Genomic DNA, 15,681 nt, shown 5'->3' with positions numbered 1-15,681 from the left:
TTTTATTCCATATTTTGTTGCTTTTGGGGCGGCACGGTGGTGTAGTGGTTAGTGCTGTCGCCTCACAGCAAAAGGGTCCGGGTTCGAGCCCCGTGGCCGGCGAAGGCCTTTCTGTGCGGAGTTTGCATGTTCTCCCCGTGTCCGCGTGGGTTTCCTCCGGGTGCTCCGGTTTCCCCCACAGTCCAAAGACATGCAGGTTAGGTTAACTGGTGACTCTAAATTGACCGTAGGTGTGAATGTGAGTGTGAATGGTTGTCTGTGTCTATGTGTCAGCCCTGTGATGACCTGGCGACTTGTCCAGGGTGTACCCCGCCTTTCGCCCGTAGTCAGCTGGGATAGGCTCCAGCTTGCCTGCGACCCTGTAGAAGGATAAAGCGGCTAGAGATAATGAGATGAGATGAAATAGTAAATAATAAAAATACAATAAATAGCCCTATTCCACAACTGTAGTAATCCATATTATATCAACATAGTACTGATTAAAATTTTGGACACACCTACTCATAGGTTTTGCTTCTGTATTTTAACTATCTTCTACATTGTACTGTAGACCATATACAGCGTCCGCCACGATTATTGGCCCCACTTGTAAAGATCAGTAAAAAAGAAGTCGCTTCATTTCAGAGTGAAAAAATGAGAAAAATCTAACCTTTACTCGAAATAAATTTATTCAGAGAAAAACAAATCTATCATCAAGAAATAATTATTTTCAACAAAAACACATGTGCCACTATTATTGACACCCCTGGAAATGATAGTGAACACAATGTAACTGAAGCATGTTTCCCATTTAAATTGTACAGTATTTTTGAGTTGATTGGAGTGTGTAGGAACTTTCAAGCTCTAATCCATGACTTCCTGACTAACTGGGGTACAAATATGAGGTGATACAGAGGCCATATTCCTGTAGTCATCCATCAACATGGGAAAGACAAGAGAACCCACAAACCAAATGAGGGAGAAGTGTGTTGCCCTTCATAAGTCTCGCATCCAAATAAATACATTTGTTTGCCTTCGTGATTAAAAATTAAGGCCTTAAAAAGGCTTAAATTGCTTTGCCCAAGTCTTAATTTTTTAAACAAAGGTCTTAAATTTACTCATACTGTTCTACAATGTGAAAACGTGAGTTTTGCGTAACATCAGTGAATTTCTTGCAGTATGAGCAAAGAAAGAAACAATATTGATACATTTTTGCGCCGGCGCAATCGTCGGAGTCTGTGGTGGAGAGGAGACTCCGCGAATTGCAGCATGGGGAAGTGTCGTTTTAATCAGCAGTGGCTTTCAGATGAAAGATATCGTGATTGGGTGAGGGAGGTTCCTGGAAGCGACGTTGAAGCAAGATGCTGTGTATGTCGAAAGACCTTCAAGTTGTCCACTATAGGTCATTTTGCTTTAGTCTCACATGAAGAGCTCAAAGCACATTGCATCTGCCCTCCACCGCCACCAGCCCATCACTCAGTTCTGCACGGTTCAATCTCCAAATGCACCTGGAGTTGGCACTAGCACCGCTGTCGAACGTCAGCAGCATCAGCCAAGCCAGACATCATCGGCAAGGCTAGCAACAACACAAGGGCCGAGCAGTGGCATGACGGGTGTCGGTGGAACCCCGACACTTCGGGCAGAGATGCTCTGGATTTTAAAAACAATTACAGAACACCACTCATACAGCTCGAATGAGGGCATAAGCGAACTCTTTAAGGCTATGTTCCCAGACTCGGAAGTTGCTACAACATTCTCCTGTGGAAAAAACAAAACGTCTTGCGTAACAAAATTCGGTCTTGCTTGTCTTGAATGTGAAGATTTGACAAGCAATGCACATAATGACTTAAGTATATAACTTTTATTATAAAAGTATTTTTACTTGAAACATTTGTCATTATTGGGAATTTGATCTGGTGTTCTACGACCGCATAATGGGTGCGATGTAGGTCTTAATTCTCATTTAAGTGGTCTTAAAAAGGTCTTAAATTTATGGTGGTCAAACCTGGGGAAACCCTGCTTTTGTAATTGGATCTGACACTGAACCCATGATAAGCACTATTAAACTATTCCCTATTTTAATCATCTCATCTCATTATCTGTAACCGCTTTATCCTGTTCTACAGGGTCGCAGGCAAGCTGGAGCCTATCCCAGCTGACTACGGGCGAAAGGCGGGGTACACCCTGGACAAGTCGCCAGGTCATCACAGGGCTGACACATAGACACAGACAACCATTCACACTCACATTCACACCTACGGTCAATTTAGAGTCACCAGTTAAGCTAACCTGCATGTCTTTGGACTGTGGGGGAAACTGGAGCACCCGGAGGAAACCCACGCGGACACGGGGAGAACATGCAAACTCCACACAGAAAGGCCCTCGCCGGCCACGGGGCTCGAACCCAGGACCTTCTTGCTGTGAGGCGACAGCGCTAACCACTACACCACCGTGCCACCTATTTTAATCATGCTACCTTTAAGTAACGTTTATGGTTAGTAGGCCCACATCTGCATGATTTCATGTACATTAATGTTCTGTTCTTTATTTTCTCCAAACAGAAAACACAGACCGAGTTGGAAGGCATAAAGAAAGACCTAGATGCAGTGGTTAAGCAGAGTGAGGCAGCACTGGCTTCCTCTCAGCAGTCCACCTCGGCACCTGTCCTACGCTCAGAGCTCGACATCACCCTGAAGAAGATGGCGCATGTTTACAGTCTTTCCTCTGTCTACCTGGACAAGTTAGCCATTATATAATTTTTTTTTAATTAAAAAAAAAAAGTAAAGCTAGGACTTATCAGCTCTACGAATTGCACTTTATGTAGAAGTAATGCTAATCATTGTCATTTACTTCAGGCTAAAGACCATTGACTTGGTAATACGCAGCACACAAGGGGCTGAAGATGTTCTCAAGAAGTATGAGAACCAGCTTCGTGATGTCCACAAAGTGCCTGAGAATGAGAAGGAACTGGAGTCCAACCAAACACAGCTAAAGGTGCAATGTTACTCTGTGACTGCTGCTAGAAATTATACATGAACTCGTAAGACGACTGAGAGAAGTGACATGCCTTGTTTGGACAATAAGAAACTACTTTTTTCTTTCAACTCTAGAAACTGTACTCAGATGCGGAGTCTGATAAGCCAGTGTTTGACCGTCTGGAAGCTGAGCTCCAAGACGCCATGGCAGTAAATGAGCGAATGTCCCGTGTACACAGTGAGCGAGATGCTGAGCTGGATCACTATGTGCAGTTGGTAGCAAGCTTAAAAGAGCGCTGGCAGGCTGTGTTTGCCCAGTTCAAGCTGCGCCAACGGGAACTGGACCTACTGGGTAGGCAGATGCAGAACTATAGACAGAGCTATGACTGGCTCATTCAGTGGATTTCAGATGCCAAACAAAGGCAAGAAAAAATCCAGGCCATGCCCATCAGCGATATCAAAACTCTTAAAGAACAACTGGCCCAGGAGAAGGTATGTAGCATGAGTCCTTATTAGTGGTCTTCAGTGGAGAGTGCATAAGCAGTTTGTCGTGTTTGATAATTAAATTTCTGCCACAGTGCACAGCAGAGGGGAACCGTCAGGGCCTTCTAGGCCTTTACAGAAGGCCCAAACATATCAGCATTTCAAATGCGATATTTAATTTCTTTCATTCTTTCATTATAATTATTTTCTTCTAATTCTAATTCGGCCTCATTTTCTATCAAATTTGCTTCAGAAATGAAAAGGTTACTGTCCTGAAAACATTAAAATCGAGTTATCCGATGAGATTTTTTTTTGCTTGTGGTCTCTAGGCTGAGAAGAGTTTAGAGCTGGCTCACTCATTGATTAGGACTTCATTACCGGGACAGAAGTCCATGGCAGTGTACAGTATGTGTATGTAGGAAGTGACCGATCAATTAACCAATCAGATTTTGAGTTATAGTGGGAGGGACCAAAAATTTATCGCCCCATGAGCTTAACCACGACTCGGCGCCATCAGCGCGGCAGTGAAGACACCTTCCAGCCAGTGTAGTGTTCATCAGTAGTATTAGCGAATGCTAATAAAGCGGTCAGGCCAGTGCTATCGAGAGCAAGTAGCACAGGCTAACGACTGAGAAACTACGATTTCTGTCTCCAAACTTTTCTTCCATGCACGCTCACTACAGTATTTTTCACTCAGACTGGAGTATTCATTTCCCTGTGTAATTTACTTAGTTACTTTTAAAATCAACATCAACAACTACGCACAACAGAGCAACCTGGTACCCTGCTGCTAATCCCTTTGCAAAATCCTTTGCTCTGTTGCTTTTTTGATGTGTCTGGCTAAGTTATGGCTGAGCTGAAGTCCCAGGACAAATAGAAACAGTTCACCGCTGGTGCACAGTGCTGTTTAATTTTCTGTAACAGTAACTCTGACAGGGCGGCACGGTGGTGTAGTGGTTAGCGCTGTCGCCTCACAGCAAGAAGGTCCGGGTTCGAGCCCCGTGGCCGGCGAGGGCCTTGCTGTGTGGAGTTTGCATGTTCTCCCCGTGTCCGCGTGGGTTTCCTCCGGGTGCTCCGGTTTCCCCCACAGTCCAAAGACATGCAGGTTAGGTTAACTGGTGGCTCTAAATTGACCGTAGGTGTGAATGTGAGTGTGAATGGTTGTCTGTGTCTATGCGTCAGCCCTGTGATGATCTGGCGACTTGTCCAGGGTGTACCCCGCCTTTCACCCGTAGTCAGCTGGGATAGGCTCCAGCTTGCCTGCGACCCTGTAGAACAGGATAAAGCAGCTACAGATAATGAGATGAGATGAGCAGCTCTGACAATAGTTTTGGCTGCAAGGTTTAGGTCAGTGTGCTCATTCTAATACGTTGTTGTTTAACAACTAGCAAGGACTTCTGTGGTGAATGCTGACATAAACGCATAAAAAAAAAAAGCTTAAAGGAACAGTCCACCGTACTTCCATAATGAAATATGCTCTTATCTGAATTGAGACGAGCTGCTCCGTACCTCTCCGAGCTTTGCGCGACCTCCCAGTCAGTCAGACGCAGTCAGACGCGCTGTCACTCCTGTTAGCAATGTAGCTAGGCTCAGTATGGCCAATGGTATTTTTTGGGGCTGTAGTTAGATGCGACCAAACTCTTCCACGTTTTTCCTGTTTACATAGGTTTATATGACCAGTGATATGAAACAAGTTCAGTTACACAAATTGAAACGTGGTGATTTTCTATGCTATGGAAAGTCCGCACTATAATGACAGGCGTACTAACACCTTCTGCGCGCTTCGGCAGCACATTGATACGGAGCTCAGATATCAATGTGCTGCCGAAGCGCGCAGAAGGTGTTAGTACGCCTGTCATTATAGTGCGGACTTTCCATAGCATAGAAAATCGCTACGTTTCAATTTGTGTAACTGAACTTGTTTCACATCACTGGTCATATAAACCTGTGTAAACAGGAAAAACGTGGAAGAGTTTGGTCGCATCTAACTACAGCCCCAAAAAATACCATTGGCCATGCTGAGCCTAGCTACATTGCTAACAGGAGTGACAGCACGTCTGACTGCGTCTGACTGACTGGGAGGTTGCGCAAAGCTCGGAGAGGTACGGAGCAGCTCGTCTCAATTCAGATAAGAGCATATTTCATTATGGAAGTACGGTGGACTGTTCCTTTAATTTATTGAACTTTTATTTAAATTTATTTTATTTGTATTTATTCTTTTTTCAGACGATTTTATCTTCTATTTTTCGACATGTTTACTTCTTCTTTGATTCAGGAGCTTGGTAGCAAATTTGAATTTCCCTCCGGGGATTAATAAAGTAATTCTGATTCTGATCTCCCTGATTATGGCACGTAATTCATACATCAGACTGTAACTGTGCATTTCATGTTTCAGAACCTCTCGCCACTTCCAAAGACAAAGTACGGTGGACTGTTCCTTTAATGTATTAAAAATAATTGTTTTTTGTGTAAATTTTTGGACATAGTCTTTCGTGTTAGTGCTTTGTGCTAGTCAAAAGAATGTCTTCAGGATAAAGGGATTTGTGGTTTCTCAGTATCATGACTAACTGTTGTGGTTTGTTTTGGGTTTTTTTCCTCTTGAACTAATTCCACGAAAGAGGAAAAAAAAAATCGAGGCTGGTTAGAGAGTGAATATTATAGCTGTAATAACATATATGATAACAGGTTTTACAGACATTTCACAACATTAAACATAACTATAAATGAATTAAAAAGTATGACATCATTCTTTAATCAGTATAAAAAATTAATTATTGTCATATAAGAGGAATAAAACACTACAGGATGTGCTCTTGTAGGAAAAATCCTAAACTATGGGTGGGAACAGCATTTCTGTTTCCTTGTCTTTGTTTTCCTATAATAGGTTGCACCATTTGTGTTTTATTTCTTACTGTTATGCTAACTAATGATTTCTGACTTTCTATTGGTTACTATTACTTGATGTAATACATTATGTATTGTTTATTAATTGTTGGACTTTGTACTCTGAACAGAAACTCCTTGAGGAGATTGAAAAGAACAAAGAAAAAGTGGATGAATGTCAGAAATACGCAAAAGCCTACATTGATACAGTAAAGGTAAGGATGAAAAAGATTCCTGATGTATATAAATTTTTACGTACACAGATTAGGTGCATCAGTTACCCCATAAAAATGAAAAGTTCCTCCGATCATGATGCATTTTTGTTTTTATGTTCCTTTTGGTAAGAAAAAACACTGGTTGAAATATTTTGACAAAATTCAAAAGTTTAATGGTGGCCCCAGGAGCTCAAAGTTATGGAAAAAGCTGCTATTTTATGACTTTTATGACAAAATTTCGATCGCTTTTCATGAAACATTATGGCACCTTATAGAGTATACCAAATATCTTAGATACTGTAGACAGTATGTCTAGAATGTCTATAAATATTTGGAGGTTTATTTTAGGGTGTCACTAGCATTATCTATCAATGTTATAACCCTGGTTTTAAGCTTGCCGCCTATGCATATGCTAACCCCTATTAAATGCAAAGGTTCTTAACATGATCTCTGGGTCACAAGAAATCAATAAATGGAGTCCAACATTATGATTCAAACCTTACGCGAAAACATAAAATAAGCGTTTTTTGGCAAAAAATGAACCTCATGGTGCCATCATTAGACTTCTGAATATGGTCAAAATTTTTACAGGATGTCTTTATTGGTGAAAAGGAACACCCAAACAAAAATGCATCAGATTTTATGAATGTGAGGGCAACTGATGCACCCTAACACAGATATCAGGATTTTATCAGCATATTTAAAGACTTTCCTTTCCAGGATCATGAACTTCAGCTGGTAACATATAAAGCATTGGTGGAGCCTCTCGCCTCACCTCTGAAAAAAATCAAGGTGGAGTCAGCATCCGACAACATTATCCAAGAGGTATTTTCTGTACTATTTTTTTCTACACCAGTTTGTTTACTTTAAAAGTCTTCACAAGTTAAAAATGTATTTGAAATGTGTTGTGAATTATCTTCCAGTATGTCACTCTCAGGACACGCTACAGTGAGCTGTTGACTCTGGCGAGCCAGTATATTAAGTTTATCATCGATACCCAACGACGCCTAGAGGATGAAGAGGTAAGGGTCAAACGGCAAAATGTCAAGGCACATACAGGGACTTGCACAAGTAGTCACCCCCTTGGGAAAACCGTTATATAACAGCTTTTATACGAAATCGAGTCGTACATGAGCTGACAGCCGACAAGGCACGTAGCACCGAGTTATCTATAAGCCATGTACGACGAGATTGAGTGGAATAACTGTTTTATTCTATCCGTATTCACTGGATTTTGAAAGACGGAGCATTTTTATTTTTATATTTTGCAAATTCAGTAGATAAAAACTTTATACAAAACGTCTGACAAAATAATTTCTGCTTAGAATGTAAAAAAACCTGGCAAAATGACAGTAGCAATTTGTAAAAAAAATGCTGTAATAATTCTTGAAAAATGTTTTTAAAAAATACGTTCTTGCCATCAAATACTTTTATTCCATGTTTTGTTGCTTTTTGGGGGGGGGGTTGTTTTCAAGTAGAGTTTTTATTTCATCCTCGGTTGGTTCAGCAACACGCTGCACCATTTTGTTTTTCTCTACTCACAGTATATGAGCTGATACCCTAGTAGTACAACCCCGATTCCAAAAAAGTTGGGACAAATTGCAAATAAAAAGGGAATGCAATAATTTACAAATCTCAAAAACTGATATTGTATTCACAATAGAACATAGACAACATATCAAATGTCGAAAGTGAGACATTTTGAAATTTCATGCCAAATATTGGCTCATTTGAAATTTCATGACAGCAACACATCTCAAAAAAGTTGGGACTGGGGCAATAAGAGGCTGGAAAAGTTAAAGGTACAAAAAAGGAACAGCTGGAGGACCAAATTGCAACTCATTAGGTCAATTGGCAATAGGTCATTAACATGACTGGGTATAAAAAGAGCATCTTGGAGTGGCAGCGGCTCTCAGAAGTAAAGATGGGAAGAGGATCACCAATCCCCCTAATTCTGCGCCGACAAATAGTGGAGCAATATCAGAAAGGAGTTCGACAGTGTAAAATTGCAAAGAGTTTGAACATATCATCATCTACAGCGCATAATATCATCAAAAGATTCAGAGAATCTGGAAGAATCTCTGTGCGTAAGGGTCAAGGCCGGAAAACCATACTGGGTGCCCGTGATCTTCGGGCCCTTAGACGGCACTGCATCACATACAGGCATGCTTCTGTATTGGAAATCACAAAATGGGCTCAGGAATATTTCCAGAGGACATTATCTGTGAACACAATTCACCGTGCCATCTGCCGTTGCCAGCTAAAACTCTATAGTTCAAAGAAGAAGCCGTATCTAAACATGACCCAGAAGCGCAGACGTCTTCTCTGGGCCAAGGCTCATTTAAAATGGACTGTGGCAAAGTGGAAAACTGTTCTGTGGTCAGACGAATCAAAATTTGAAGTTCTTTATGGAAATCAGGGACGCCATGTCACTCGGACTAAAGAGGAGAAGGACGACCCAAGTTGTTATCAGCGCTCAGTTCAGAAGCCTGCATCTCTGATGGTATGGGGTTGCATTAGTGCGTGTGGCATGGGCAGCTTACACATCTGGAAAGACACCATCAATGCTGAAAGGTATATCCAGGTTCTAGAGCAACATATGCTCCCATCCAGACGACGTCTCTTTCAGGGAAGACCTTGCATTTTCCAACATGACAATGCCAAACCACATACTGCATCAATTACAGCATCATGGCTGCGTAGAAGAAGGGTCCGGGTACTGAACTGGCCAGCCTGCAGTCCAGATCTTTCACCCATAGAAAACATTTGGCGCATCATAAAACGGAAGCTACGACAAAAAAAAACCTAAGACAGTTGAGCAACTAGAATCCTCCATTAGACAAGAATGGGTTAACATTCCTATCCCTAAACTTGAGCAACTTGTCTCCTCAGTCCCCAGACATTTACAGACTGTTGTAAAGAGAAAAGGGGATGTCTCACAGTGGTAAACATGGCCTTGCCCCAACTTTTTTGAGATGTGTTGTTGTCATGAAATTTAAAATCACCTAATTTTTCTCTTTAAATGATACATTTTCTCAGTTTAAACATTTGATATGTCATCTATGTTCTATTCTGAATAAAATATGGAATTTTGAAACTTCCACATCATTGCATTCCATTTTTATTTACAATTTGTACTTTGTCCCAACTTTTTTGGAATTGGGGTTGTAGAGTAGCCAGTCAGAGCATGCGATTTCTCATATCCAGTGAATGCGGATAGAATAAATAAATATGTTCATGACCTGTAGATTCATTACATATGAGCTGCATTAAATCCATTTCAGTTTCCAAAACGTGCAAACTATTCAAGAGGGTGAATACTTATGCAAGACACTATTCTTCTTGTTTTAACTTTTCCCCAAGTTTTCACTTAAAAAAATTAAAAAAAAAAACCTCTCTGGTTTTGTCTCATGTAACTCATGAGACATAATTTCAATTTGAATTATCTGGCTTAAGTTCAACTCGGTGATGGTTTAGTTTATTTTAAAGAAGTCTATTTTTGCTTGTAGTGTATGAGTTCGACACTAATTCCACATGGCTTCTGTCAGATTGTGTAAGGTGCTCACCTAGAATATGAGTAACGCTCAATGCTAGTGGTACAGCACATTCCATTTTCCCAACACTTTCTGTTTCTCATGATCTGTCTACAAATACTGACAGATATATCTCTGACACAAAAAGAAAGCTGAACTATTTGTCGAAAGCCCTCAGCCTGAAGCAAACTCAAAATACTAGCTGTCACATATACTGTACAGCATGCACTTTTTAAACCAGCCGACACCATTAAACACTGGATGGTGTGATACCCCTTTTTTCTGAATTTTCTTTCTTGACAAAACTAAAGTAACACTTTTGTTCTTCTTTGCTTGTGCTCTTCTATTTTTCAGTTGTAGAATGCGTCAGGTTGAATGTCTCATTTTTTTTCCCAAATCTTTTTTTTTTTTTTTTTTGTTATGAGAAGCACAATTTTGTTCTTTACTCCTTTTTCCTTTCTAACTTGCATTTCTGCTTGTTTGCTTCTCTATATGGCTTGCCAGTGCTTTATCATGATGAATGTTTGTCATGTTTGGGCGCTAATGAGGTAAATTTTGCACCGCATCGTCATCCTATTTGAATAGCTCATTCTGCAAGCACATAACAGACTTTCACAATGATACATGACTCTTTTGTCATATTGTCTAATCAAAGAATGAAAAATAAAAATATATATATAGTAGGGTGCATCAGTTGCCCCCTAATGCATTTTTGTTTTTATGTTCCTTTTGGTAAGAAAACACACTGGGTGAAATATTTTGACAAAATTCAAAAGTTTAATGGTGGCACCAGGAGCTCAAAGTTATGGAAAAAGCTGCTATTTTATGACTTTTATGACAAAATTTCGATCACTTTTCATGAAACATTATGGCACCTTATAGAGTATACCAAATATCTTAGATACTGTAGACAGTATGTCTAGAATGTCTAAAAATATTTGGAGGTTTATTTTAGGGTGTCACTAGCATTATCTATCAATGTTATAACCCTGGTTTTAAGCTTGCCGCCTATGCATATGCTAGCCCCTATTAAATGCAAAGGTTCTTAACATGATCTCTGGGTCACAAGAAATCAATAAATGGAGTCCAACGTTGTGATTCAAACCTAACGCGAAAACATAAAATAAGCGTTTTTTGGCAAAAAATGAACCTCATGGTGCCACCATTAGACTTCTGAATATGGTCAAAAAATTCTACAGGATGTCTTTATTGGTGAAAAGGAACACCCAAACAAACATGCATCAGATTTTATGAACGTGAGGGCAACTGATGCACCCTAATATATAGCTACAATCCAACTAGTCAGTCATGTACCACTATGACATTCATCAGATGTCTTTTTTTCTGTAGACCTATTTCCATGCTTTCTTTGCTCCATCACTAGACTGTATGATCTTTGGCTTGATAATAGCATCATATGCACAAAATCAAGTTCCCAAAACATTTCAGTTTTTAGGGTTTTTTTTTTTTTGCACTTTTACTATGCTTAGTAATGCTTGGCTTTCTTTTTCACTGTCAAACTGAAAATTAATTTATGTTTAATCACAAGCTTGAGACTAAAATTATTATGTCAGCCTTTCTCTTTCACATTTACACATTACGTAGGCTATTTCCTATTCAGAGTTCAAGAAAAAAACTTTAGGGCATCATGATACGTTTTGTGATTATTTTCCAAGCCATCCCTAGAAGTAACACCCGAATAGCATGATTTCATTCAATGTTCCAGTTGTTTTTATTGTGCTGTGAAGTGATTGTGTCATTATTTGTGCCATAAAAGTGATTTTAAGCTGTGTTTTGTAACCAATTAACACCCCACCTGTTAAATCAACTCAATAACTTTTCAAGAATTGACAATTTTGTACTTTATTTGCAATCAGATTTAATACAGATATAATATGTAACCTGACATAACCTTGTCTTACATTTCCATTGCGCTTGCTTCCTTGAATAACAGAAAGCTACAGAAAAACTTAAAGAAGAAGAAAGGAAAAAGTTGGCCGAAATGCAGGCCGAGTTAGAAAAACAGAGACAGTTAGCAGAATCTCATGCAAAGGCCATTACCAAAGCAGAGCAAGAGGCTGAAGACTTGAAGCTAAAGATGAAAGAGGAAGTCAACAAAAGACAAACCTTTGCAGTTGATGCTGAAAAACAGAAGAAAAACATCCAGCAGGAACTGCAAGAGCTCAGAAACCTCTCAGACCAGGAGATTAAGGCGAAAAGCCAACAAGTAGAAGAGGTCCTGTACAGCCGAACCAAGATTGAGGAAGAGATCCGTATAATCCGTCTTCAGCTGGAGACAACTGAGAAACAGAAATCGACAGCTGAAGCTGAACTTCAACAGCTCAGGGATAAAGCATCAGAGGCGGACAGACTTAGGAAGTCTGCACAGGAAGAAGCAGAAAAGCTAAGGAAACAAGTCAATGAAGAGATGCAGAAAAAACGGAAGGCAGAGGAAGAGCTTAAACAAAAATCGGATGCAGAGAAGGAAGCTGCGAAGCAGAAACAAAAGGCCATGGAGGATCTTGAAAAGTTCAAGCAGCAAGCAGAGGAGGCAGAGAGGCGCATGAAGCAGGCTGAACTGGAAAAGGAGAGGCAGATAAAAGTGGCAGAAGAGGTGGCGCAGAAGAGCGTTGCCACAGAGCTGCAGAGTAAGCGCCTTTCCTTTGCTGAAAAAGCAACAAAATTGGAGGAGTCACTGAAACAAGAGCAAGGCACTGTTATCCAGCTGCAAGAGGAGGCCGAGCGTTTAAAAAAGCAACAAGCTGACGCTGATAAAGCAAGAGAAGAAGCTGAGAAGGAACTGGAAATATGGAGACAGAAAGCCAACGAAGCTCTCCGTCTACGGCTCCAAGCTGAGGAGGAGGCCCATAAGAAGAGCGCTGCACAAGAGGAGGCTGAGAAACAGAAAGAGGAAGCAAAGCAAGAGGCAAAGAGGAGGACCAAAGCTGAGGAGGTTGCTCTTAAACAGAAGGAGGTTGCAGAGAAGGAGCTTGAAAAACAACGAAAAGAAGCTGAAGAAACCGCTCAACAAAAGCTCGCAGCAGAACAGGAACTTATCCGCTTGAAATTGGATTTCGATCATGCCAAGCAGCAAAGGACTCTACTGGATGATGAACTGCAGCGACTGAAAAATGAAGTGAACACAGCTGTAAAACAGAGACAACAACTAGAGGATGAGCTTTCCAAAGTAAAAACTGAGATGGAAGTTCTCATACAACTTAAAGGCAATGCTGAAAAAGAGTCCATGTTAACCACTGAAAAGAGCAAGCAACTCCTTGAATCGGAGGCAAGCAAAATGAGGGAACTTGCTGAGGAGGCCACGAAACTGAGATCAGTTGCTGAGGAAGCGAAGAAACAACGGCAGCTTGCAGAAGAAGAAGCAGCCAAACAGAGAGCAGAGGCTGAAAAGATTCTCAAAGAGAAGCTGGCGGCCATCGATGAAGCAACTCGTGTCAAAACTAAGGCTGAGATTGCTCTAAAAGAGAAGGAGGCTGAAAATGAGCGTCTGAAAAGAAAAGCTGAGGATGAAGCTTATCAAAGGCAGGCCCTAGAAGACCAAGCAGCTCAACATAAGCAAGATATTGAAGAAAAGATCAACCAGTTAAAGACATCTTCTAATGCTGAATTAGGGAGACAGAAGGAAATCGTGGATGAAATCTTAAAGCAAAAGAAAGTGGTTGAAGAGGAGATTTATATTTTGAAACTCAACTTTGAAAAGGCATCGACGGGAAAGCAAGACCTTGAACTTGAGCTGAAGAAACTAAAGAGTATAGCAGATGAGACTCAGAAAAGTAAAGTCAAAGCAGAAGAGGAGGCCAAGAAATTTAGGAATCTTGCACTAGAGGAGGAGAAAAAGAGGAAAGAGGCAGAAGAGAAAGTCAAAAAGATTTCAGCTGCTGAAGAAGAGGCAGCGAGACAGTGCCTGGCTGCTCAACAAGAAGCTGAGCGTCTGAAAAAGAAAGCTGAAGAGGTCAAACAGCAGAAGGATAATGCTGACAAGGAAGCTGAAAAACAGATCATTTTAGCTAAAGAGGCTGCAGAAAGGTGCACTACTGCTGAGCAGAAAGCTCAGAACGTCCTTGTCCAACAGAAAGAGGACAGCCTTGCTCAAACTAAGCTAAAGGAAGAGTACGAGAAGGCAAAGAAATTAGCAGAGGATGCAGCAAAGGCTAAAGAAAGTGCTGAAAATGAGGCAGCTCTATTTCGGCAAAAAGCAGATGAGGCAGAGCGCCAAAAGCAAGCCGCTGAAGCAGAGGCAGCTAAACGGGCCAAAGCTCAGGAAGATGCTGAAAAACTGAGAAAAGAAGCTGAAACAGAAGCTTCCAAACGTGCGGACTCAGAACAACATGCATTGAAACAGAAAGAGCAAGCTGAGGCGGAGATGGCCAAGCATAAACAACTTGCTGAGACAACCTTGAAGCAGAAATCTCAGGTTGAGCAAGAGTTGGAGAAAGTAAAACTGCAACTCGATGAGACAGACAAACAGAAATCTCTTTTAGACGATGAATTGAAAAGACTTAAGGATGAGGTCAGTGATGCTGTCAAGCAGAAAGCACAGGTGGAAGATGAGCTTGCTAAAATCAAAATTCAGATGGAGGAATTGCTCAAATTGAAGGTCAAAATCGAGGAAGAAAATCAGCAGCTTATGAAAAAAGATAAGGAGAACACAAAGAAATTGCTTGAGCAAGAGGCTGAGAATATGAAAAAGCTGGCCGAAGAGGCTGCACAGCTCAGTGTTGATGCACAAGAAGCTTCAAAGCTAAGACAAATCGCAGAGTCTGACCTCGCTCAGCAGAGAGAATTAGCTGACAAGATGCTCAAGGAGAAGATGTTAGCCATTCAGGAAGCAACCAAGCTGAAAGCTGAGGCTGAGAATCTCCAGAAACAAAAAGACGAGGCTCAGGAAGAGGCCCAAAAACTGCTAGAGGCCAAGAAGGAGATACAAGAGCGTTTAGACCAACAGATTGTGGGCTTCCAGAAATCCTTAGAGGCAGAACGCAAGAAACAGAAAGAAGTAACTGCTGAAGCCGAGACACTGAAACTCAGGGTAATCGAGCTAAGCAATGCACAGTTGAAAGCAGAGGAAGAAGCAGACAAATTCAAGAAACAGGCAGAAGACATTAGAGCCCGTTTGATTGAGACTGAAAAACAAACTTCAGAAAAATTCACTGTCATTGAGAAATTGGAAGTGGAGAGGTTGGCCAGCACCAAAGAGGCAGATGATCTGCGTAAAGCAATTGCTGAGCTTGAAAGAGAAAAGGAGAAACTGCAAAAAGAAGCAACTGATTTACAAAATAAAGCAAAAGAGGTATTGTCACATAATAACACTTTCATTTTCTAAATCCTTTGAAAATAACATTTAATCTATTTAAGTAACACTTAAAATTAAGATTCAACTCCATGTCTATTACTAATGACTGATAACATATAAAAATTTTAATGAGCACAATTACATGCAAATTACTGCAAACTATTTTTCTTGGATTATAGTCTATACACTATTATTCTATCCACATTCACTGGATATGAGCAATGGCACACTCTGATTGGCTACTCTACGACTAGGATATCAGCTCATATTCTATGAGTAGAGAAAAACAAAATGACGGAGCG

General features: G+C 40.7%; 1 protein-coding gene across 7 annotated transcripts in view; it reads left to right on the top strand.

Moving 5' to 3' along the window:
* pleca (plectin a) overlaps nt 1-15,681 on the top strand; it is a 327,839-nt gene that overhangs the window by 301,373 nt on the left and 10,785 nt on the right. For all 7 annotated transcript variants that reach the window (XM_060942675.1, XM_060942674.1, XM_060942678.1 and 4 more), the window contains 7 exons: nt 2,541-2,719; nt 2,835-2,973; nt 3,090-3,446; nt 6,452-6,535; nt 7,256-7,360; nt 7,459-7,557; nt 12,023-15,376. In XM_060942675.1, the coding sequence (XP_060798658.1) occupies nt 2,541-2,719; nt 2,835-2,973; nt 3,090-3,446; nt 6,452-6,535; nt 7,256-7,360; nt 7,459-7,557; nt 12,023-15,376 (4,317 nt within the window). The remainder of the gene's footprint in view (nt 1-2,540; nt 2,720-2,834; nt 2,974-3,089; nt 3,447-6,451; nt 6,536-7,255; nt 7,361-7,458; nt 7,558-12,022; nt 15,377-15,681) is intronic.

This window comes from Neoarius graeffei, chromosome 16 (genome assembly GCF_027579695.1).
Source record: "Neoarius graeffei isolate fNeoGra1 chromosome 16, fNeoGra1.pri, whole genome shotgun sequence".
NCBI classification, from domain to species: Eukaryota; Metazoa; Chordata; class Actinopteri; order Siluriformes; family Ariidae; genus Neoarius; species Neoarius graeffei.
The sequence above is the reverse complement of the archived record's forward strand: the minus strand, read 5'-3'. Positions and strand labels throughout refer to the sequence as shown.